The 20,946-nt window shown below is 56.2% G+C and overlaps 2 protein-coding genes across 4 annotated transcripts in view; both read right to left on the reverse strand.

Moving 5' to 3' along the window:
- The window catches only part of LOC103660447 (phospholipase D2), a 13,650-nt gene extending 3,594 nt beyond the window's left edge, over positions 1 to 10,056 (reverse strand). Inside the window, exons 1-23 of one of the 3 annotated variants that reach the window (XM_040629888.1) lie at positions 9,979 to 10,056; positions 9,408 to 9,517; positions 9,196 to 9,326; positions 8,968 to 9,110; positions 8,466 to 8,571; positions 8,311 to 8,376; positions 8,110 to 8,168; positions 7,858 to 7,950; positions 7,607 to 7,759; positions 7,030 to 7,179; positions 4,149 to 4,232; positions 3,926 to 4,004; positions 3,142 to 3,252; positions 2,799 to 2,969; positions 2,330 to 2,456; positions 2,014 to 2,132; positions 1,826 to 1,939; positions 1,596 to 1,700; positions 1,304 to 1,392; positions 1,087 to 1,200; positions 891 to 940; positions 514 to 648; positions 202 to 355 (exon numbers count right to left, since the gene is read on the reverse strand). In XM_040629888.1, coding sequence (XP_040485822.1) covers positions 202 to 355; positions 514 to 648; positions 891 to 940; positions 1,087 to 1,200; positions 1,304 to 1,392; positions 1,596 to 1,700; positions 1,826 to 1,939; positions 2,014 to 2,132; positions 2,330 to 2,456; positions 2,799 to 2,969; positions 3,142 to 3,252; positions 3,926 to 4,004; positions 4,149 to 4,232; positions 7,030 to 7,179; positions 7,607 to 7,759; positions 7,858 to 7,950; positions 8,110 to 8,168; positions 8,311 to 8,376; positions 8,466 to 8,571; positions 8,968 to 9,110; positions 9,196 to 9,326; positions 9,408 to 9,516 — 2,462 coding nt within the window. In that variant the 5' untranslated portion in view covers position 9,517; positions 9,979 to 10,056. The remainder of the gene's footprint in view (positions 1 to 201; positions 356 to 513; positions 649 to 890; positions 941 to 1,086; positions 1,201 to 1,303; positions 1,393 to 1,595; positions 1,701 to 1,825; positions 1,940 to 2,013; positions 2,133 to 2,329; positions 2,457 to 2,798; positions 2,970 to 3,141; positions 3,253 to 3,925; positions 4,005 to 4,148; positions 4,233 to 7,029; positions 7,180 to 7,606; positions 7,760 to 7,857; positions 7,951 to 8,109; positions 8,169 to 8,310; positions 8,377 to 8,465; positions 8,572 to 8,967; positions 9,111 to 9,195; positions 9,327 to 9,407; positions 9,518 to 9,978) is intronic. The other 2 variants (XM_040629889.1, XM_040629890.1) reach the window with 2 other exon arrangements.
- LOC121102452 (phospholipase D2-like) overlaps positions 9,975 to 20,946 on the reverse strand; it is a 14,853-nt gene continuing 3,881 nt past the window's right edge. Inside the window, 4 exon segments of the mRNA XM_040628319.1 lie at positions 9,975 to 10,411; positions 17,094 to 17,181; positions 20,087 to 20,155; positions 20,550 to 20,731. Of these exon segments, the coding sequence (XP_040484253.1) occupies positions 9,975 to 10,411; positions 17,094 to 17,181; positions 20,087 to 20,155; positions 20,550 to 20,731 (776 nt within the window).

The following is a 20,946-nucleotide window of genomic DNA, read 5'->3' on the forward strand; positions in this document are numbered from 1 at the left end:
AATAAATAAATAAAATCTTAAAAAATATGTATATTTTTAGAATACTTGTTTCTCATTTTTTTGATAGCCCTCCTTTGCTGGTACCCTAAGCCAGACTGGGGACTCCAGGACTACCTGTAAGCCATCCTCACATCTGCTCAGAAGGCAGCCCAGCCCCCTCCCGACTCCCATCTCCCCCGCAGCACCCCATCCCGGCTCTACCTGAAGCAATGCTTCCGCAAACTCAAGGCGAACCTGCCCGCCTGATATTCCCGGCCGTCCATGAGGGATGGCTCCATCTCCGTGTCCTCGATCAGCACGGCCAGCTCACTGTCCCGCTTGCCCAGCAAGCTGCGGTCATTGATGTTGGCGGAGCCTGACACGGGTGCAGGACACGCTTTGTGAGCCTGAGCCCCGAGGGGACCCTCCACCAGAGGACCAGCCAGTCTCCATCACCCCCCCACCCCCGCTGGGCCCGGCTCCCCCTCTCCCCACCCTCCCTCTCGCTGCCAGGGGTCCTGATGCAGGACTGACCGATGATGACTGTCCGGTCATCCGCGATGAGCATCTTGCTGTGAATATAGATGAGCTCTGAGACCGGGTGCCCACCCAGCTCTCCGTGAGTGCGAAGCCCACAGATGGATATATAGTCCCGCCACGCTGTCCCCACTGTAAGAAAGATGGGGGAGTGAGGTGACAGGCGCCCTCACGTGCAGATGGAGCCCTCTCCCGGCTCCCTCCCCATTTCAAAAGGTCTAGAGCCTAGTCTAAGCTTCTCCCTGCAGTGGAAGACCACCTGTGGTCTCAGAGCAGTAGCCCCAGAACCATGCAAGAATGTTAGGGTCCCCTGCCCAGGGGTCCAGGGCTTGAACCAACCCCCCCACCCCCCCACCCCCACCCCCAGCACTCACTGGCTGCTTTGAGGCGATGTAGGATTGAATATTCCCCGCGGCACAGGGTCCTGAGGGAAAAGAGTGGGTGAGAGAGGTGGAGGCTGGGGGAGGGGGGTGGGTGATGTCAGGAGAAAGGTGGACCTCAAAAGTCCAGCAGGAAGGGATCGGGACAGCGTCAGGACAGGGGCACCGATGGATGGCCATGGGGGGTCACCTGTAGGTGAAGTGCAGAATGGCCTGGATGGAATTCCCACCACCTGTAGTGATGTCACCCTCAAAACCGGGCAGCAGGGGCAAAAGCACGTAGACTCGGAAGCACTGCCCCTGTCTGGGGAAGGGCGCGGGGGTCAGAGGCGGGGACTCCCCCAAGCCCGGCCCCTCCAGGGCTTAAACCACGCCCACAAACCCATCCCCCCGCCAGTCCACCTTACTTGTGGGCCTTCAGGATTCTGTCCACAATCTCATCGCCCACCTTGTTGAGAACGGTCCGCCCATCTGAGCAGCTAATGAAGAACTGATTCTGGGGCAGGGACCGAAGACCGGCATCAGCCTGACCGCATGCCCTCTGCTCCGCGCTAGCCCCACCCCCACGCTCCAGGCCCAGGGGCCCAGGCTTGCACACCTCTCAGGACCGATCCCACTGCTATCCTCAGTCCCTCCCCTCGGGCGCCCCCTCCCTTCTCTGCCCCACCCCCACCCCCCCACCCCCCCACCCCGTCAGACCTCGATGTACAGGAAGTGCCGGCTCTCCCTGATTGTGTGCAAGTAGGCATTGAGGATGGAATTCTCCAAAGTCCCTGCGGACCAGCGGTCCACTGACCGCAACACCTGGGGGGGACAGCGAATATGATGTGGCTCCTGACCGCAGGAGAGGGGTCTGGGGGGCAATCAGGTCCCCAGGAGTGGGCTGAAGGGAGGGAGGGGTGAGGACAGGTTGAACCCGGGAGCCTCACCTGTACGGTGGCACACTGCCCCCCCGGGAGTGTGAAGGGGAGCTGGTCTGCCGTGCTGGTGGATTTGGGCAACAGGTAGGGGTACATGGGTATCTTGTACTTGGCCTTGGTCATCTGAGGTGGAGGGATCGCAGTCAGTGGGAGGTGACTCCTTCCCACCCCCAGTCCCCCCAGGACGGAGTGAGCACCTTGGTGAAGTTCCAGCGCTGGATGAAATGTCGGGCCAGGTCCCGGGCGGGCAGACCGTGCACGGCCACCCCAACGTCCCGCCATGGCATCCGGGGTGTGGTCTCCCTGTCAATGAAATCTAGGGGGCCCGGGAGAATCAGGGGCGAGGTCAGGGATGGTCTCCTGGGGACACTTGGGGCAAGGAGGACGAGGAGCCGACCAGAGGGAAGGCCGCGTTATCCTTGACCCGGCTCATCCCGTTCACAGCCCCTGCCTCGACCCAGATGCCTGCCCCTACTCTCCGCTCTTGGGGGCTTTGGAGGAGGGGACCCTCACCCTCAAAAGGCCGGTCCAGCTGCACCCAGTCCTTAGCGATAAGATTGCTGTAGTCCTTGCCCAGCCAGAAGAGTTGGTTCTGGGAGAGGTCTGGGTGGCCTGGAGAGTCGGGGCCCAGCGGGGCAGGCTGTAGGGGAACACACCCAAGCCAGGGGCAAGGAGAGGTCACGGGGGCCATACAGAGCCAGGGCCAAAGAGAAGAGAGGAGCACTGAAAGACTGAGACAGAGACAGAGACAGAGAGACACAGAGTAAGAGTGAGACAGAGAGAGTTTGACCCGGCCCTCCCCGTCGGCAGTACTCACTACCCCAGAGGAGTGGGGAGGGGTCGTGCGGGTGGGGAACGGACTTGGTCTACTTCCAAGTACTTTCCTGGAGCCCCGGAAAGAGGAACCCTTATGTGGGCAGCGCCTGGAACGACGGGCATGGAGGTGTGTTTCGGGGAGCTCAGGAAGGCCTTGGGGGATTACCTGAGAGGCCGCTGGTCCAGAGGGGTCCCCGAGGTCAGTCAGGCGGTAGTGTAGGTCATCCCAGCGGCCATAGGCGAGGTCCAGCCCCCCCATGAAGGCCACCACTTGGTCCACGACCAGGAGCTTCTCATGATGGGCCCAGAGGGTCACCTGGTCGGGGTGGCGCATTACCTGCGGCAGGTGTGGGGGTTCATGAGGGGGGGCTTAGGTGAGGGAAGACAGGAAGCATTGGGAGGGAGGGCAGGAGGTGGGAGGATGAGAAGGCAAGGAGGGTTGAGGGGATGGGGGAGCCTAGGGGGCAGGGCCGTCGTTCGTGGGGGGGTCTCTGCTGCCCGAGAGTCACCTTAATGTTGGGGTGCAGCAGCATCAACGCCCTCTTGCTATAGCCGCTGTTAATGCCCAAGGCCAACTCCACTTCCTTAAACAGCAGGACGGACACGCGGACACCCTCCTCCTGGCGGTGAGTGGGGGGATCAGATCCTTATGCCTCTCTCACGATGGCCCCTTTCCACCCTCCCAGGCCCTTCCCCATGCTCGGGGGTCCTGTATGAGCCTCCACTCAACCTGGAGGGCCTGCACGCTCACGCCCTGCTTTGATGCTGGCAGCCGACTTAGCAACGGGCAAGCTCCCTGTTCACCTGCTCTTCCAGCCACACGGCTCCTCACCTGCCGATCAGTGTCTACCCACCCATCTTCCCAACCATTTACTCACCCCCTTAGGTACCATCCATCATACATCCGCCCACCTCCCCACTGACCCCTCTTCCGACCTCCTACCCTTCCACCTGTCCCCCTTCCCATCATCCATCCGTCCACTGGCCCCCACTCGCACATGATCCGTCTGTCCGTCCATTAACATCTACAGATGCCCCCCACATGGCAGGCACCGAGCCTTGTCCTGAAACTAGCGATATGAGTCCAGCGAGAAGGACGAGACACATACACCCCCAGGTAAGACAACAAAGTGTAGCGGGTACTGGGAGAGAAGTCTGCACCAGGTACAGGAGGGGCATGAAGAGGGAAGCCTCAGATTCCCTACCTTCCCCCACACTGCATTCTCTTCTAACCAACCTCCCCCCACAGGCCACCCCCACGCGCCGCCCCTGCAGCCTGACCGCTCTCCTCACCGCCTTCTTCTTAAGCATAATGTCCAGTCTCCAGTCATCTGAATGGGCCGGACGCTTCAGGTAAATCTCAGGACTCAACCTGGGATTCGGAGCAGGAGGTAAGAGGCAAGCTAAGCTCCAGCAGCCAGCCACTCCTCCCCGGTCCCTCCCTCTGCTGGCCGGTAAGCTGATCCGCTGCAGGCCCTACCCTGCCTCTTCCTGTTTGAGCTTTTCCCTTACTCACCACCAATCTGTGATGAAAATCTCCTCTTGTGCTCGTAGGATGGCATCTGCCACAGCAGCAAAGTAACCTGCCCCATTCACAAACCTGGGGGGAGGCCAAGCCAAGGAGGTCAGGGGAGTCAGAAGGCAGAAAGCTCTGGAGAGTGAAGACCGGAGGACAGTCATAGATCAGAGGTGACAGCAGGGTCAGTCAAAGATCAAGTGATCGGAGCAATCAGATGGTATTATCAGATGTATCAAAGCGGGACAAATTTGCCAGTATAAGCTAAGTAAAATAAAAAATTACAAAAGACACAATAACCGAAAGAGGATGACTAACGAGTGGAAGGATTAATACATCACATATAAAGAGTTCCAACAAATCAATAAGAAAAAGACATACAAGCATACTGAGAAGTGAGCAAAGCGTAAGAACTGACAGTTCACAGAGGAAATTTAAATGGTCAGCCATAGGAAAAGATGTTCAATCTCACCAGTGAAGAAGGAAATGGATATTAAAATGAAATAACATGTCTTCACTCCACGAGATTAGCAGAAATAAAGATCACCGCTAACTTTCACTATTAGCATGTGGGGAAGTGAGCATTCTCATAGACTGTGGGAATACACATTGGTTATAGCCTTTTTAGAGGACAGTTTGGCAGTATCTATCAGAGTAACAGACACACATACTCTTTAATACCATTAAATGCACACAGTCCTTCTATTTCTAGGAACACATCCTATTAAATGCTTAGACAAAGACTGTGTTCACTGCAGCACTGTTTAAAATGAGAAATAACCGGGGTGTCTGGGTGGCTCAGTCAGTTAAGCGTCTGCCTTTGGCTCAGGTCCTGATCCTGAGGTCCTGGGATCGAGCCCCGTTTCGAGCTCCCTGCTCAGCAGGGAGCCTGCTTCTCCCTCTGCCTCTGCCCCTTCCCCACTCGTGCTTGCTGTCTCTCAAATAAAAAGTAAATAAAAAATCTTAAAAATAAAATAGAGAAATACGCTAAATGCCTAATCCCTAGCACACAAATTAAGTGAAGAAAAAACAAGCCACAAAAGCGACTGCATGATCTCATATACATTGAAACAAACAGTAACACACGTGTATAAGCCTACGAAAGTATGTAGGAAAAGAGCGGAGAAGGTAAGTATGAAACTATTGTGAGGGTTACTTCTGGGGAGAGAAATGGGTTGTTGGGGCGGGTAGAGAGATGTAGGGCTGAGGACGAAGGGCTGTGCAATGAATGGGAACATAATGCTTTATTTAGTATGCTTCCGTGTTGTTTGACTTTTTATTTCAGTTATGTATTTTTTTTTTAAGATTTTCTCTTTTGAGGGGCGCCTGGGTGGCACAGCGGTTAAGCGTCTGCCTTCGGCTCAGGGCGTGATCCCAGCATTATGGGATCGAGCCCCACATCAGGCTCCTCCGCTATGAGCCTGCTTCTTCCTCTCCCACTCCCCCTGCTTGTGTTCCCTCTCTCGCTGGCTGTGTCTATCTCTGAAGAATAAATAAAATCTTAAAAAAAAAAAGATTTTCTCTTTTGAAGCAATCTCTACGCCAACGTGGGGCTCGAACTCACGACTGTGAGATCGAGAGTCGCACACTCCACCCACTGAGCCAGCCAGGCACCCCTTGTTTGCCTTTCTAATAACAAACAGTCTAATGTGAAGGTGAAGAGCGGGGTCTTGGGCCAGACTGCCCGGTTTTGAATCCGGGTTCCGCTGTTTACAAGCTGTGTGACCTTAGGCAGGTTCCTCAACCTATCCTCGCCTCAGTGTTCCCATCTGTAGAATGGCGCCAACAGTACCCGCCTCACCGGGTTCGCGTGAGGACCTAATAAGACACGGAAAACACTCAAGACAGGTCCCGGCACACAGTCACTACTAGGCAACTATCAGCTGTTAGCTGTGCTGTTAAAAAACAAATGTCCAGGGGCGCCTGGGTGGCACAGCGGTTAAGCGTCTGCCTTCAGCTCAGGGCGTGATCCCGGCGTTATGGGATCGTTATGGGATCGAGCCCCACATCAGGCTCCTCCACTATGAGCCTGCTTCTTCCTCTCCCACTCCCCCTGCTTGTGTTCCCTCTCTCGCTGGCTGTCTCTATCTCTGTCAAATAAATAAATAAAATCTTAAAAAAAAAAAAAATGTCCAAGCACCCCCAAGAAAACAATGCTTCGCCGACTCCCTCCTGCCTGTGATGGAGTCCAGCTGCCTCCACTCAGCATGGGGAGCACAGCCAGCCCCTGCAGCCCCCCCAGCCTCTTCTCTGGCCGCAACTCTTCCTCCCCTCCCCCCACCCCTCCCCCGCTGCAAGGGTCCGTCCTGGCCGCTCAAAAACATGCCAAGTACTCCCGGCTTCTGGGCCCTGCGCAGGCTGCTGCCTCCTGCAAGCCTGTCCTGACATCCCCACGCCGGGGCAGCGCCTCCCCCTCTGTGCTCCGCACCCCATATCTCCCTGCAGAACGGCAACTTGCCATTGTTCCGTGGACCGAATCACGGCAACTTGCCATTGTTCTGTGGACCGAATCAGCTACGGAGCTGTCCTATTCCTCCTGCAACTGGGCCTGGCACACAGTAGGTGCTAAGAAAATGTTTACTGAATGAATGAATGAATGAATGAATGAATCAGAGAGTTTTGAAGAAATCCTAAGGCAGAGAGAAAGCATGGGTAAAGGGCAGGTAAAAAGGTTGCAGGAGGTCAGAGAGGTCAGGGTCAGAGGAGATTAGGGAGTGGGAGGGGTCAGAGAGGTCAGAGGGATATTAGGTATCAGTGTGGTTAGAGGTCAGATGGTCAAGGAGACCAAAGGAGGAGGGTACTCAGAGGATCAAGGACTCAGAAAACACCGAGTGGGTCCGGAAGCCCACAGACAAGCTCCGGAGGGACGTCAGGGTCTCACCACCGGGCCAAGGTCCCCGGCCGGGGCGGGGCATAGCTGTCATGCCGGTGCAGCTGAATGAAGTCTCTGCCCGGGCCCTGGGCCAGCTCGGTGATCTCCTGGCCCCACCACCGTGCCTGCCGGTAGCTGCCGCACTTGAGAATCAGGGACCTGAGCAGGAAGAACGGGGCGGGACCTCAGCCCTCACCCTTCATGCCCCGGCCTTGCCCGGACACCTCCCCTCTAGGCTGTTCCTTCTTTCCCGCACTTCCTGCCATCGTCCCCTCGTTCCCGACTCCACCCAACAAGGCATGACTCTGCCCTGTGCACAGCTGGGTGGCCGGCACCCAACAGGGGCACCAGGCACTCGGGTTTGTCAAATGAATGGATGGATGAATGGATGGAGGGCCTTTTCTTTTGTATCAGGAGTCACTCGCTCTCTGAGGCTTCTACTCAAACCCCTCTCCGGCTAAGAGCACTCCCAGGCATGTGGCCAGACCAGTTCCCTGGTTCCAAGTCAAGGCCAGCTCCAGGGGGTGGAAATCCTTCCTCTCCTTCCACCTGCTCCCCGGTGTCCGTCCACACCAGGAGGCCTTACCTGTGGGAGGTGTCTATCCTGACCCCGTAGCGTGCCTCTGTGCTCCTTTTCCCCACCTGCACCTCGAAGCCGGGGTCGAAGAGCTGAACAAAGGAGATGGCGCCCGTCTCCAGGCACATGTACAGCAGGAAGGAGTCCTTCACCACCAGCCACCTGGAGCGGAAGGGCTCCGTCCGTTCCTCCCTGCCCTCGCGATCTCCTTCTTCACCCCCCCACCCCCCACGGCCCAGCAGCTCCATGGCCGGACCCACCTCTTGGACCAGCGGTAACAAACTTGGTCTCGGCCACAGCATGTGAGGCCAGGAACATGGTGGCCGCCCGAACGCTTCCGGATCACTCCCTCCCTGTGGGGAAAATCCAGTAGGAGATGCCCCAAAAGGAATCCAGAGCCCCCACCACCACCACCAGTGCCTGCCCTCTCCCTGCAGTTCTTTCCCCATCCACCAGCAGGGAGAGATCCACAGGTTTGCGGGGCAGCTGGGTGAGGGGTGTCGGACACTCACAGTCCCTTGGAGCCAAGGTCGGGGATAAAGGACAGCCGACTGACTTCCAGGAATTCTGTCTGCAGAGGAAGACAAGGGCTCAGAGGAGAGACTCGGGCTTTCAGCTCCTGGGACCCTGCGGACCCGGGTCCTCCGCCATCTGGGGGTCTGATGATACAGGTCCACCTAAACGGCACAAGCGTCCAGCCCCCGGGGCCTTACCATGGCGTGGTAGTTGCGGTAGAAAGACATGGTCAGGAGGCGGTTGAGGTAATTCTCCAGGTACTTCTGAAGCAGGGATGAGAGACAGAGACAGATGGGACCAGAGCCATTTGCACACCAGATGCCTTCCCAGGGGACCTGGCGTCTGGTTGCACCTGTTTGCTGGACGCATGTCTGCTGGAGCCCTCAGGACCCGCTCGTGGCAGAGAGGGTATCTCTCGGTTGGCTGCCTCTCCGTCTGGAGGGTGGGCCACACCAAAGCTGTGGAAGAGATGGGGGCGGAGGGTCAAGGAAGAGCCGGGAAGCAGAGAGCCTGCATTCCTGTGGCACTAGAAATGGGATCCTGGGGGAGGCCTGGAGACTGGCAGAAGGCCCCCTATCCTGAGAACAGAGACAAGAAAAGGAGGGAGGCTGCCAAGGGCATTTTGGGCATCCAGCCCGGCTGAGCTATTGGCACAGAACCACGGACAGGGAGAGCTGGGCTGGGAAGGTTTCCTGGTAACCGGGGTCAGGGGAGGGGGGCCCGTGGCCAGAGCTGGGGCAGGAAAGTAGCTGGGACAGGAGAAGGTGTGGCCTGGGGGGCTGGGGCAGGGGCAGCCCATGCAGCCCCAGGGTGGGAGCGCGTGCCCTTGACGGGAAGCAGACGGGTCCCCTTACCGCGCCAGGGGAAGCAGACTCATCAAGACTTTGTGTCTCAGGAGGTCCCGGTGCAGCTCCTGGAAATGACGGAACTTCTTCTTGGTGGTCCAGGTAAAGGCGCCATGTGTCAAGCGGACAGAATACAAGGTGCACGTTCCCACCTGGGGGAGCGAGGGGCTGAGTGGCTGTCCCCTCGCTGGGGCGCAGCCCTCCCTCCGCCCAGCTCCCCAGAGCCCGCCCGGCCACCTTGGATCCGCTGGTGTATCTCTCAGTGCCCACCACTTGGGCCGTGACCGGGACCCCAGGGGCGAACACCAACGGGTGCATTTTCAGAGGCTGCAGGTCGTAGATGGCCAGAAAAGGGTGCATCCGGTCAGCTAGGAGGAGAGAAAGTGTTAGAGTGTGGACCCCGGAGCTCTCCGCCCCTCTCCTCCCCGAGGGCCGAGCTCCCTGCGCACCTGGGTCCTCTCCCTCCCTCAGAGTGTCCAACTCGTCGGGCTCCATGTGCAGCTGGCTGGAGTCCAGGTCGCCCCCAGAGGGGAAGAGGCTCTCGGGGGTCGCCGCCATCCTGGGAGCATGGGGAGGCCTCAGGGAGGTGATCAGCCTGCAGCACCCGCCCCCACGGTCCTCCACCTCCCATGGGAGCCCCTCTTCTCCGCCAGTCTGCAACGCCCCGCCGACCCGCCTCTGACCTCCATCCGGTACCCGGGTCCCGCATCCAGAATCCCTCAGCCCCGCCTCCCGGCCCGGAGCCGGCGCGCCCAGGAACTCCCGCCAGGCCCGCGGGGACCCCAAACCAGGGCGGAGCAGAAGCCGGGCCAAGGGGGTCTCCCGGGGCTCAGGCCCGGCCGGGCCGGCCGCGAGAGGGGGTCCCGCGGGAATGAGGAAGTGCGCGCGCCCCGCCCGGGAGGGAAAGCCTGAAATCTCGGCGTGCAGTGGAGCCCGCAGCCCCGCTGGCCCCAAGCGCCAGCCCCTGCCTCCTCCCCGCCGGGCCCGGGCTCTCCGCCGCGCCCCGCCCCGGCCCCTCACCCGCAGCCCGAGCCGGCGCCCGCGCGGGTCCGCCAGCGGAGGGAGCGGCGCAGCAAGCCGGGCCCACACCAGCGCGGCCGGGGCGGGCGGGGCGGCGTCAGGCCGGCCCCCGGGGCGGGCCGCCCGGCCTCACCCCCGCCCGGCCTCACCTCCCCGCCCGCCCTGTCGGCCCCGGCCCGCCCCTGCGCCCCGGGCCCGCCCGCCGCCTGCGCGCCCCGCGCCGTCTCGTCGGAGCGCGCGTTGTTCCCCGCGGTGCAGGCCTCCCGCCTGGCGCAGCCGGCGGCGGGCAAGGCTGCCGGGGGCGGAGGGCCGGCGGCCCCGGGCCCGGGAGTGTGCACCCGCCGGCGTGCTTGCCCCTGCGCGCAGTCTCCCGCGCCCTGGCCTCGGGCCGGACTCTGCGCGAACCACCGGGAGCGAGCACCGCTCCCCGGGACTGACAATCAAGCGGGGAGACTGGAAGCGCTCATCTCTAAAGACAAAATATGCCCTCCTTTTAAATGCAGACGTCTCCTTATCTCTCCTTTTGAGGGACATCTGGGTTGTTCTCGTCTGTTGCGACGGAGCTCCCGTAAACATTCCTGCCTAAGTCTTAGGGTGCATTTGCGTTTTCCTTGCTCTTGGGTAAATAGCTAGGAGTGGAGTGGGTCGTGGAAGAAGTGTATTTTAACTTTCCAAGACACGGCCAGACTGCATCGCCAAAATCAAGGGATGTTATTTCATACTGTCCCACAGCACGACCGCATGGGAGCTGTCAATCGTTTTAGTGTTGGCCTTTCTAAAGAGCTAAGTAGTAATCACTGTAGTGGCGTCTGCATTTCTCTGATGCTTCATGTTGACTGTGTTTCATGTGCTTATCCGTCCTTTGGTAGATCTTTTTGCAAAGTGTCTGTTCTAGTCTGTTGCTAATTTTTAAAAAGATTTTATATATTCATTTGACAGAGATAGAGACAGCCAGCGAGAGAGGGAACACAAGCAGGGGGAGTGGGAGAGGAAGAAGCAGGCTCCCGCGGAGGAGCCTGAGGGGCTCGATTCCACAAGCCGGGATCACGCCTGAGCCGAAGGCAGACGCTTAACCAGCTGTGCCACCCAGGCGCCCCAATCTGTTGCTACATTTTTAAAAATATGTTGTCTTACTGAATTACGAGTTCTTGATGTATTTTGTATTTTTACTTTATTTTCTTATTTTTTTAGGTGGGCTCCACGCCCAACATGGGGCTTGAACTCAGGATCCTGCCATCCAGAGTGGCAGGCTCTACTCAACCCAGCCAGCCAGAGGCCCCTATATTTAGGATGTAAATCCTTCATCAGATACTTGTATCACTAACCCTTTTCACTGAATGGGGTTTGTGTGCTTAAAATAATGGTGCTTTTTAAAGAGAAGAGGTTTTTATGTTGATTAATTTGTGATAATATACTGTTACTCGGTGGTGTAAAATGGTGCGCACCTTGGAAGAGAGTTCCTCAAAATGTTAAGCATTGAGTGCTCTATAATCAAAACAGTATGGTACTGGCACAAAAATAGACATATAGATCAGTGGAACAGGATAGAGAACCCAGAAATAAACCCACACCTGTATGGTCGGCTAATCCAAGACAAAGAAGGCAAGAATATCCAGTGGGAAAAAGACAGTCTCTTCGATGAATGGTGCTGGGAAAACTGGACAGCTCCATGCAGAAGAATGCAACTGGACCACTTTCTCATACCAGGCACAAAAATAAACTCAAACTGGATGAAGGACTCAAATGTGAGGCCTGAAATCAGGGACCTTACCGCCCAAGAGAGCACAGGAGGTAAGGCTCTGACATCAGCTCTAGCAACTCTTTTCTAGATGCATCTCCAGAGGCAAAGGAAACAAAAGCAAAAATAAACTATTGGGATTCCTTAAAATAAAAAGCTTTTGTGTAGCAAAGGAAACAGCAAAACTAAAAGACAACCTACTGAATAGAAGATAGATCCAGATAGAGCCAATGATAGATCCAGGAAAGGGTTAGTATCCAAAATCTATGAAGAACTTCTATGGGGCACCTGGGGGCCTAGTCGGTGAAGTGTCTGAGTCTTGATTTCAGCTCAGGTCTTGATCTCGGGTCTTGGGCTGGGTCATGACTGCTTAAGGAAAATCAAAAACCAAAAACCTTATACAACTCATACCAAAAACACAATCTGATTTAAACATGGGCAGAAGACCTGAACAGACATTTTCCCAAAGAAGACATACAAATGGCCAAGAGACACATGAAAAGATAGACGCTCACCATCACTCATCATCGGGAAATAAATCAAAACCACAGCGAGAGACCACCCTACACCCGTCAGAATGGCTCATACAAAAAGATAAGAAATAACAAGGGTTGGTGAGGATGTGTGAGAAAAAGGAACCCCGTGCCCTGTTGGTGGGAATGCAAACTGGTGCAGCCACCGTGGAAGAGAGTATGGAGGGTCCTCAAGAAATGTGAAAGTAAAAGTACCACCCGATCCAGTAATTTCATTACATGGTATTTACCCTTAGAAAATGAAAACATGAATTGCGGGCGCCTGGGTAGCGCAGTCGTAAGCGCTGCCTTCGGCTCAGGGCGTGATCCGGCATTCCGGGATCGAGCCCACATTGGGCTCCTCCACTGGGAGCCTGCTTCTTCCTCTCCCAATCCCCTGCTGTGTTCCCTCTCTCGCTGGCTGCTCCCTCAAATAAATAAAAAAATCTAAAAAAAAAAAAAGAAAATGAAAATATGAATTGAAAAGATATACGTTCCCCTATGTTTATAGCAGCATTATTTACAACCTAAATGTCCATTGATTAGAGTGGATAAAAGAACATACTACACACATAAACACACACAGGAATATTACTCAACCATGAAAATGAGATCTTGCCACGTGTAACAACATGAGTGGATCTCAAGCTTACAATGTTAAGTGAGATAAGTCAGACAGAGACAAATATCATGTGATTTCACCAATGCAGAATCTAAAAACAAAATGAACAGGGATGTCTGGGTGGCTCGTATTGTTCCCTGACTCCTGATTTCGGCTCAGATCATGATCTCAGGGTCCTGAGATGGAGCCCCGTCAGGCTCCATGCTGGGTGTGGAGCCTGCTTAAGATTCTCTCCTTCCCTCTCCCTCTGCCCTCCACATTCTCTCTCTCTCAAAAGCAGAATGGACAGACGAAGCAGGAGCAGACCCATAAATCCAAGACTGGTGGTTGCCAGGAGTGTGGGGGGTTGGGCAAAAATGGGTGGAGGGGTGGGAGGCCCAGGCTTCCTGTTGTGGAAGGAGTAAGTCATGGGAAAAGGTCCAGCATGGCGGTGACAGTCCGTGTCACCGTGCTGGCATTGTACGACGACGGGCTGTAGCTACACTTGTGAGCATGGCGTAAGGTGCAGACTTGTCCAGTCACCATCCAACTCCTAAACCTAAGGTGACATCATGTGTCAACTATACTTCAGTTAAAAGAAAGAAAGTTAGGGGTGCTTGGGTGGCTCAGTTGGTTAGGCAGCCGACTCTTGGTTTTCGCTCAGGCTATGATCTCAGGGTCGTGGGGTCGAGCCTGGACTAGGGCTCCAAGCTCCGTGGGGTCTGCCTGAGATTCTCTCTCTCCCTCTCCCCTTCCCCTGGTTGCATCTCTCTCTCTCTCTCTCTCTCAAATAAATAAAGGAAACTTTAAAGAAATAAAAGAAAAAAGTATACCCGAGAGAATTGAAAACAGATGTCGGCACAAACACCTGCACGTGAATGTCGGTAGGAGTAGTATTCAAATAGCCCAGACGAAACAGCCCAGTGTCGGCCTGTCGGTGAATGGGGACAGGGATGTGGTGTAGTCCCTACAACGGAATACTACTCAGCCATAAGAAGGAATAAAGTCCTAACACGTGCTACAACAGGGCACCTTGAAAACACGATGCTGAGTGAAAGAGGTCAGACACAAAGGACCACAGGGAGGATTTCATTTACATGAAATCCATAGAGACAGAAGGTGGGTTAGTGGTGGCCACCGGCTAAGGAAGAGAATGGGGTGGGCTGGGGGACTGGCAGGGGCTGCAGGGTCTCTTGAGGGTCATGAAAATGTTATAAAGTTAGTTGGGATGTCTGTGCAGCTGTAAATATAATGTCATTATATCAATAAACTGTTACTACAAAAAACACAAGTAAAACTGCAAATGGGTGAATTTCAAAACCATTATGCCGACCGGACAAAAGAAGGTAACAATATTCAAGTCGTGATACAATGTTCCAAAGGCAGACGGATCTAGACCCACTGAGCTGACATCAGTGGGCTCCTGTGGCCGAGGGGACGAGGTTGCAGTAAGGCAGGTTCATGGAAGTGGTGTTGGAAATGTCCCCTATCTTGATTGGGGTGGATTCCCCGGGTGTAGACACTTGTTAGGACTCACAGAACTGTACACAGATGTGTGTATTCAAGTGCATGGAAATTTGTACTTCAATCAGGTCGTTTTGGAAATAGGAACCGATTTCTAAGTCTGACAGGCTAGGCAGCAATGTTTGCTCGTTGTCGCACCACACACCCTCAGCGAAGGGTAAGATCGCGTTCGCACAGCTCCACGGTGGGGCGCCCGTGAGTCCCTGCCGCTGGGGCTCCTGGTCTCAGGCCTGGCCGAGGGCATCAGTGCCCGAAGGTCAGCCCATAAGTCAGAGTGGCCGGGTCGGCCTGGCGGGGGTAGGCGTGAGCTCCTGCTCTCACGGCCTGCGCCTGCGTGACCTTGGCGACCTCCGTGCCTCCAGTTCATCGGCTGTTAGCAGGACAGCAGTAACGCCTCAAAGGATCGCTTACATGAACGGGATGAACTAAAGCAACGTGTGGAAGGATCTCTGAGCGAGATCCCTGTCCCAGGGATCTACCTGGGACAGCATCACGAGTCTCCACAACTATCCTCCGAGCAGGGGATGAGAGCTCCCGGACGGTTGAGAGAACCGAACGCTCCTGCCCTGCACAATGTCTCGTTTCTACAAAAATAGACTAGTCTCTAAAATCTGGATTCTCATTCTGGAATACAAACGCAGCTCCCGGCAGTGTCCAGGCTGGCACCGAGTCGTCCGGCTTTGCCAGTGGATTCTCACTGCGCCTGTGGGTCCCAGCACCTCCGCGCCTCCGCCGTCCCTCCTCCCAGCGTCCTCCTGCTTCTCCCAGGAGACCAGAGATTGCCCCAAGTGAAGGGGGCACAAAAAGGATAGGTGTTTGAATGGGGTACCCGTCCACCTCTTCCTCCCTCCCCCTTCTCCTCCATCCTGGCGCCTGTAATCACCAGGCGGTCTGAGGCTAAGTGGTAGTTTGGCCCACAGTGGGGGCTGTTAAGCCACACCCCTCTCCTGGGGCCCCACTGGCTCATTCCCAGCATCCTGGTCTCCTCCACTGTCCTTGGAAGCCACACCCTCCTCCTGGGGCCCTACTGGCCATCTCCCAGCATCCTGGTCTCCTCCACTGCTGAGATGGGTCTCAAGGGGGCATGGTGCTTCCCATGGTGTGGGTGCCGGAGACAGCGGGGGACTGAAAGAGGAGCAGGTATGGGGGGAGACCGAGGAAAACGGGGGCGCTTGTCTCTCTGGGGAGAAAGGTAAACGCTCAAACCAGTGAAGGGAAAGGAATAGTTTGTTTCCTGGGTGGGAGGTGGACTTCCATAGGGACGGCCCAATGCAAAAAGAGAGGATGGAAGCCCCCAGCAAAAACACTTAACACCTTCAAGACAGTGATGGCAGACCATCCCAGCAAGCCCGGGGCCCTTCTGCGTGTGGGGCCCTGTGTGACACAAGGTCGCAGGCGGGTGAAACCAGCCCCGCTCTCTCAACGTCCCTCTCCCTGCCCCGGGACCGCCCTGGCCTCTTTCCTCCCTCCCTGCAGGGAAGGAAGGGAGGTTGCTGCCCCGCAACACCCTTCCTCCTCCTCCAACTCCCCTTTCAGGCCTTGATCCCACAGCCCCTCCAGATCCAAATCCCAGCCCGCCTATAGCCCCCATCGTGGCCAGGGAGGGATAGCCTCCTCGGGTCTGAGCCTACTTCAGCCGCAAAGCCCGACTCTCCTTCCGCCACCAGCTGCATGACGCACATCCGCCAACACTCCACCATCTGATGGGGACAACCCGGCTGACCTTCAAGGAGCTTTGCAACCTTCCCTCCCCAGACTTCTCCGTGATGCACCCGGCCCCAAGTCCCTCGTGACCTTGTCATTAAACAGACTCAGAGTTGCCCAGTGTTGGGTGCATGCGTGCGTGTTGGGGTGGGGTGGTCCTGGGGCTGAGCTGGGGAGCGCAGCACGGAGGGGAGGGGACGCGGGGCTGGTGAATATAGCTGCAGCTGACTCCTGCGGAGCCCAGGTGGGGCTGGCAGAAGCGGGTGCTCTGAGGTCAAGCTCGGAGTGGAGGGTGGTGAGTGCTTGGAGAGGCTGGAGGCCGGACAGCACTGGGGATGAGGCGGGGAGCACATTCTTTCCTCCCTGGCGGGCAGTGAGGAGCGCATCAGTGGACCAAGCAGAGCCTGCTCTTCTCACAGACGGTAAATAAACACACGAGCCAGGAGTGATGGCTAGGAAGCAAATTACACGGTACTGCGAGAGCAGGATGGAGGGGGCGCTTCTGCTGCTAAGGTGGTCTGAGCTGAGAGCCGAATGGTCAGGAGCCAAGTGAGAATCGGGAACCCCGGTGTCGTGGGGATTTGCTGTAACATATGTTGGCAGCGGGGAGTAGCTGGAGGCTTGAGGCGTGGGCGGATCTGGAAACCTCCGCCAGTTCTGTCGCGAACCTGAAACTGCTCCAAAAGTTTATTTTATGGGGCGCCTGGCAGGTCTGCCGGGCGGAGCATGCGACTCTCGAATCTCGGGTCGTGAGTTCAAGCTCCACACTGGCTGGACATCGCTCTTAACAAAACAAAAAGTTTATTAAAAAAAAATCAGGGGAGTGATGAGTCCTGGGGCAGGAAAAACAGGCAGTGTAAGCCAAAGCAAAACCCCTGAGGTCCTAGGGAAGAGAAAAAGCCAGTGACCGGAGTGTCACCGCTGGGGACCTGCTGGTAGTGCTCCGGCCACGGTGAGGAGCTAAAATGTCATCCTTAGATGGGAGCCAGGGAGACATGGAGGGAGGTCAGCAGGGCAATGTACTCGCCTCACTTACACTGAAAGATCGTGGCCCGGCTGGGCTTGAAAAGGTTGTGGGAGGGGCACGGCGGGAGCAGCAAGGTCATGGACGGCACTCTGGCATCCTGTCGGCAAGTCAAGATGGCAGCCGATGGAGACGGGGGGTGCAGCGAGCACAGCAGTTGCTCTTAACCACTATGTCCTACGCCTGAATTAACGTCCCGTCGCCTTTACAGAGCGTGTGTGCAGATCGCAAGAAGCGGAGCTTTTCGGAGCTACTGTCCAGCCTGCAGAGCCGGCTTGAGGAAGCAAGGACGCCTTGAGGGAGGGAGGACTGGAAACAGGTTTGTGCGAAAAGTCAAAAGTTCTCCATGAGGTTTATTTATTTTTTTAAAGATCTACTTATTTATTTTTTAGAGAGACAGAGCATGAGCAAGCAGGGCGGGGGGTGGGGGAAGGGGGGAGGGAAGAGGGAGAGAGAATCTCAAACCAAAGTCCCTGCCGAGCACTTACGGACTCGGCCCTGCTCCCTGGACCCGGAGGATCCTGACCTGAGCCACGATCCAGAGTGGAGATGCTTAACAGACTGAGCCACCCAGGCACCCCCTCTTTACGGTTACTTTCAGTTTGAGGTATATGTTTGGGATCAAAGTCCTGCTCTGCTGTTTTTCACTTAATCCAAGACCTCCCACCTCCCCTTAGAAGCCTCCCTCGTATCCCTCCAAATTCCTCCAGGGCAGGACTCACATTCTAGAGCCAAGTTTTTCAACGTGGTTTCTACAGTTCCCTTATCCCCAGAGTAGAGGGAAAAACAGAGGCCCCGTGGAATGGCTTGAGTGGTGGAGTCTACTGGCAGCCTCCCATCCAGGGGCTGAAGGCTGCTTCACCATCGCACTTCCTCGCGGAATGACAGCTTGCATGTGGGCTGGCCCACAGGTGCTCCCATGACCCTCTCGGCCCAACACCCATCTTAAATGCTATTTCCAACAAGGTCCACCTTTGTCCCCAAAGGCATGTAGTCAGGCTGCTCCTCCCGACAAGATGAAGTGACAGAGGAGTGTGGGAGGGAGGGGACCAGAGCTGACTGAGATGTGTGTGTCCTTCTGGCCTTAGTCAGGAGCCAGCCATGGAATGTAAGGAGGAGGTGGAGGGGAGGTGACCCCAGTCCGGCTCAGATTCTGAGTTCCACCTGGGCTTGAACAGGAAGGGGGTGGGTCATTTCTGGGAGCCCCCATTTCAACTTTATACTTTGGTGTCCTAAGGACCTGGGTATTGTGCAGGAAAGGAGTGTGGCGGAAGGTGGTCTGGGAGAAAGCGGCCTGAAAACCATTCTGCAAAGGCCTGCTCCTCTGGCCCGAGCAGAGCTTGAACAGGCGAGGGGCGCAAGTGCAGACTTGAGGTCAAGAAAAGATCCCCTCAGAGGGGCGCCGGGGCAACAGCAGTTAAGCTCGCCTGCCTTCGGCTCAGGGCGTGATCCCTGCGAACCTGGGATGGAGCCCCACATCAGGCTCTTCTGCTATGAGCCTGCTTCTTCCTCTCCCACTCCCTGCTTGTGTCTCCCCGCTGGCTGTCTTTATCTCTGTCAAATAAATAAATTAATTAATTAAAAAAAAAAAAAAGAAAAGAAAAGATCCTCAGAGCAGACTCTTCGACAAACTGTTTATTGAATTTACGCCACTATGGGGTGTCCTCATTGTATCCTAGAATTCTAGGCATCAGGTGGTAAAGTGGCAATGGTGAATTTCGGAATCTGGTCTCCCAAATACCTGCCGCTCTACCCTGATTCCGCAATGGCTGCCAGGCGGACATCTCCTCCGCTGGAGCCGTCCCGCTCTCCATGGCCAAGGCGAGAGCTGGTGAACAAAAGAAGAAAGTCGACAGAGTCGATGCTGGGCATCACTACAAGAAGTGAGGAATGGATATGAGGGTGGCTTGGACGTGAGGTCTGGAGTTCACAGGCCCGAAAAGCGTTCACCATTGGCAGTGAACTGCAGATACCCTCCTGGTCATGCCTTCCCCGGTAGGTAGCACGACATAGCCATGATAAGAGCTTCCCAGAACCTCCGGCAATGGCAAAGGACTGCCTTACCATCATACCCCTATGGGCACTGAAGTCACCTGCCAGATGCAAGGAGAGTCACTAGGCTGTACCTCGCAACAGACACATACACCGTGGCCATGTGGATCGGTCTGGGAGGAATTTATAGTAAGTGAGGTAGAGAGACTGGGAAGAAAACCAGAAAATGGCTGGTGGGGAGAGGATCAAAGCATGGGTTCAGGCCCGGGTGGGGGTGGGGGTGTCTCACCTGCCCACCCTTTGCGGGTCCCAGCCCGCAATGATGATTCCCGCCATCAGGGTCCTCCCGGTCACGGTAACACATCTCCTTAAAGAGGCTGGCTGCTGTGTGTACCAGCTGGGAGGCTCATTCAGCTCAATGCTAGAGGGTGAGGAGAGTGACAGGAGGGCAGCCTCAGGACCCGGGAGTAGACCATTTAGCACCTCGGGGTCCCCACTTCCTGCAAGACACTCCTGCTCTCCCCCTGCCCAGCTAAGTACCTGTGGAACCAAGTTTCGGTAGTGACCGGTGATCGGCTCACTGCTGCGTATCAGCTGCAGAGCTTCGAGCGGCAGCAGAAAAATACGGTCGGAATAGTGGTGTCAATGTACAGTCACTGGATTGCGATGTAGGACCTGCAGGGTGGCAGGATAAAGGGAGTCCCACTCGCCTCCCACCCCCATCCCATTACTACCTACTCCCAGGGCTCAGGAATAGGAATTTCTGCATTTCCCATTAATTCTCACCCAAACTGAAGCTATCTGAGAACAGACTTTCACAAAAATTTCACCAAGGGGTGAGGGAAAAACTGGGAAGTCAGTAGGATCTGAGCAAACTCTAAGTCCAAGGAGGGGAGAAACCTCTTCCTCGCGGTGGGCTGTGGAGGGTAAGCACGGACTGCTAGGCAAGGAAGGACGCTGAAGGAAGGAAGGGAAAAGATGGGATGACCTGCCAGTATCTGTCCTGAGCTCACTCCAGTGGTCGTTCTGGAGTCTGCTCCCAGAACCACGCCCCCTTCAAACTGCACGGCCATGATAGTGGTCTGGGGAGAAAGAAGAAAGGGGTGAATCTGGGTCTCTTCCCATTCTCCGCATATTCCGCAATGAGGTTCCTGGAGTACGCAAGTCGTGCGCCACCGACTCGCTAGCAAGTCTCCTGAGGGCCCCAACAGCCCCGCAGAATACCAGAATCCCAACCCCTCAAATCCCCAGAGGCTCATGCCGGCCTGAAACCTCGTCCCAAGATGCCGGACCTCGGTCCAGCCTCCCTTTCCACACCACTTTCTCCAACATACTCAGGATGCCTTTACCTCTTCCCTCGCTACAAGCACATCAGACCGCCTCCCTTCCCCGCCTCCAGTTTTCCACAAGCCACTCAGGCCTCATCGTCCCATCGATCAAGCCTTTGCGTACATCTCCTGAACCCGAGTGCCTCACCACCTGTGGAGAGACTCCCGGCTTTCCCAGTCCGGGGTAATGGCCTCGGGACCCCAGGCCGGCGCGTGACCCTGCCCCGAGCGGCTTAGCTACGGTGGCCGCCATCTTCCTTCTCCGGCGCTGCCACAAAGCAACTGTCGTAAAGCGCTCGTCACCGCTCTTCAGTCCCGCGTGGCGCTGCCCTGCGCGAAGCAAGTCACGGCTTTGAGAGGAGGGAAAGAACGGCGCAGGAAGGGGTTTTTTTTTTTTTTGCGACAGTGAGTTGACGGCAAGCGTGGCCAGCCGATCACACCGAAAGCGCCCAAGACAGTGTGGACCGCCTACGTTTCCCATCCGGCTGCGCGGACTGACGTGGTCGATGGGAGTTTCGTCAGGTTCTTGGGATGAGCCGGTGCGT

This window comes from Ursus maritimus, unplaced genomic scaffold (genome assembly GCF_017311325.1).
Source record: "Ursus maritimus isolate PB19 unplaced genomic scaffold, ASM1731132v1 scaffold_14, whole genome shotgun sequence".
NCBI classification, from domain to species: domain Eukaryota; kingdom Metazoa; phylum Chordata; class Mammalia; order Carnivora; family Ursidae; genus Ursus; species Ursus maritimus.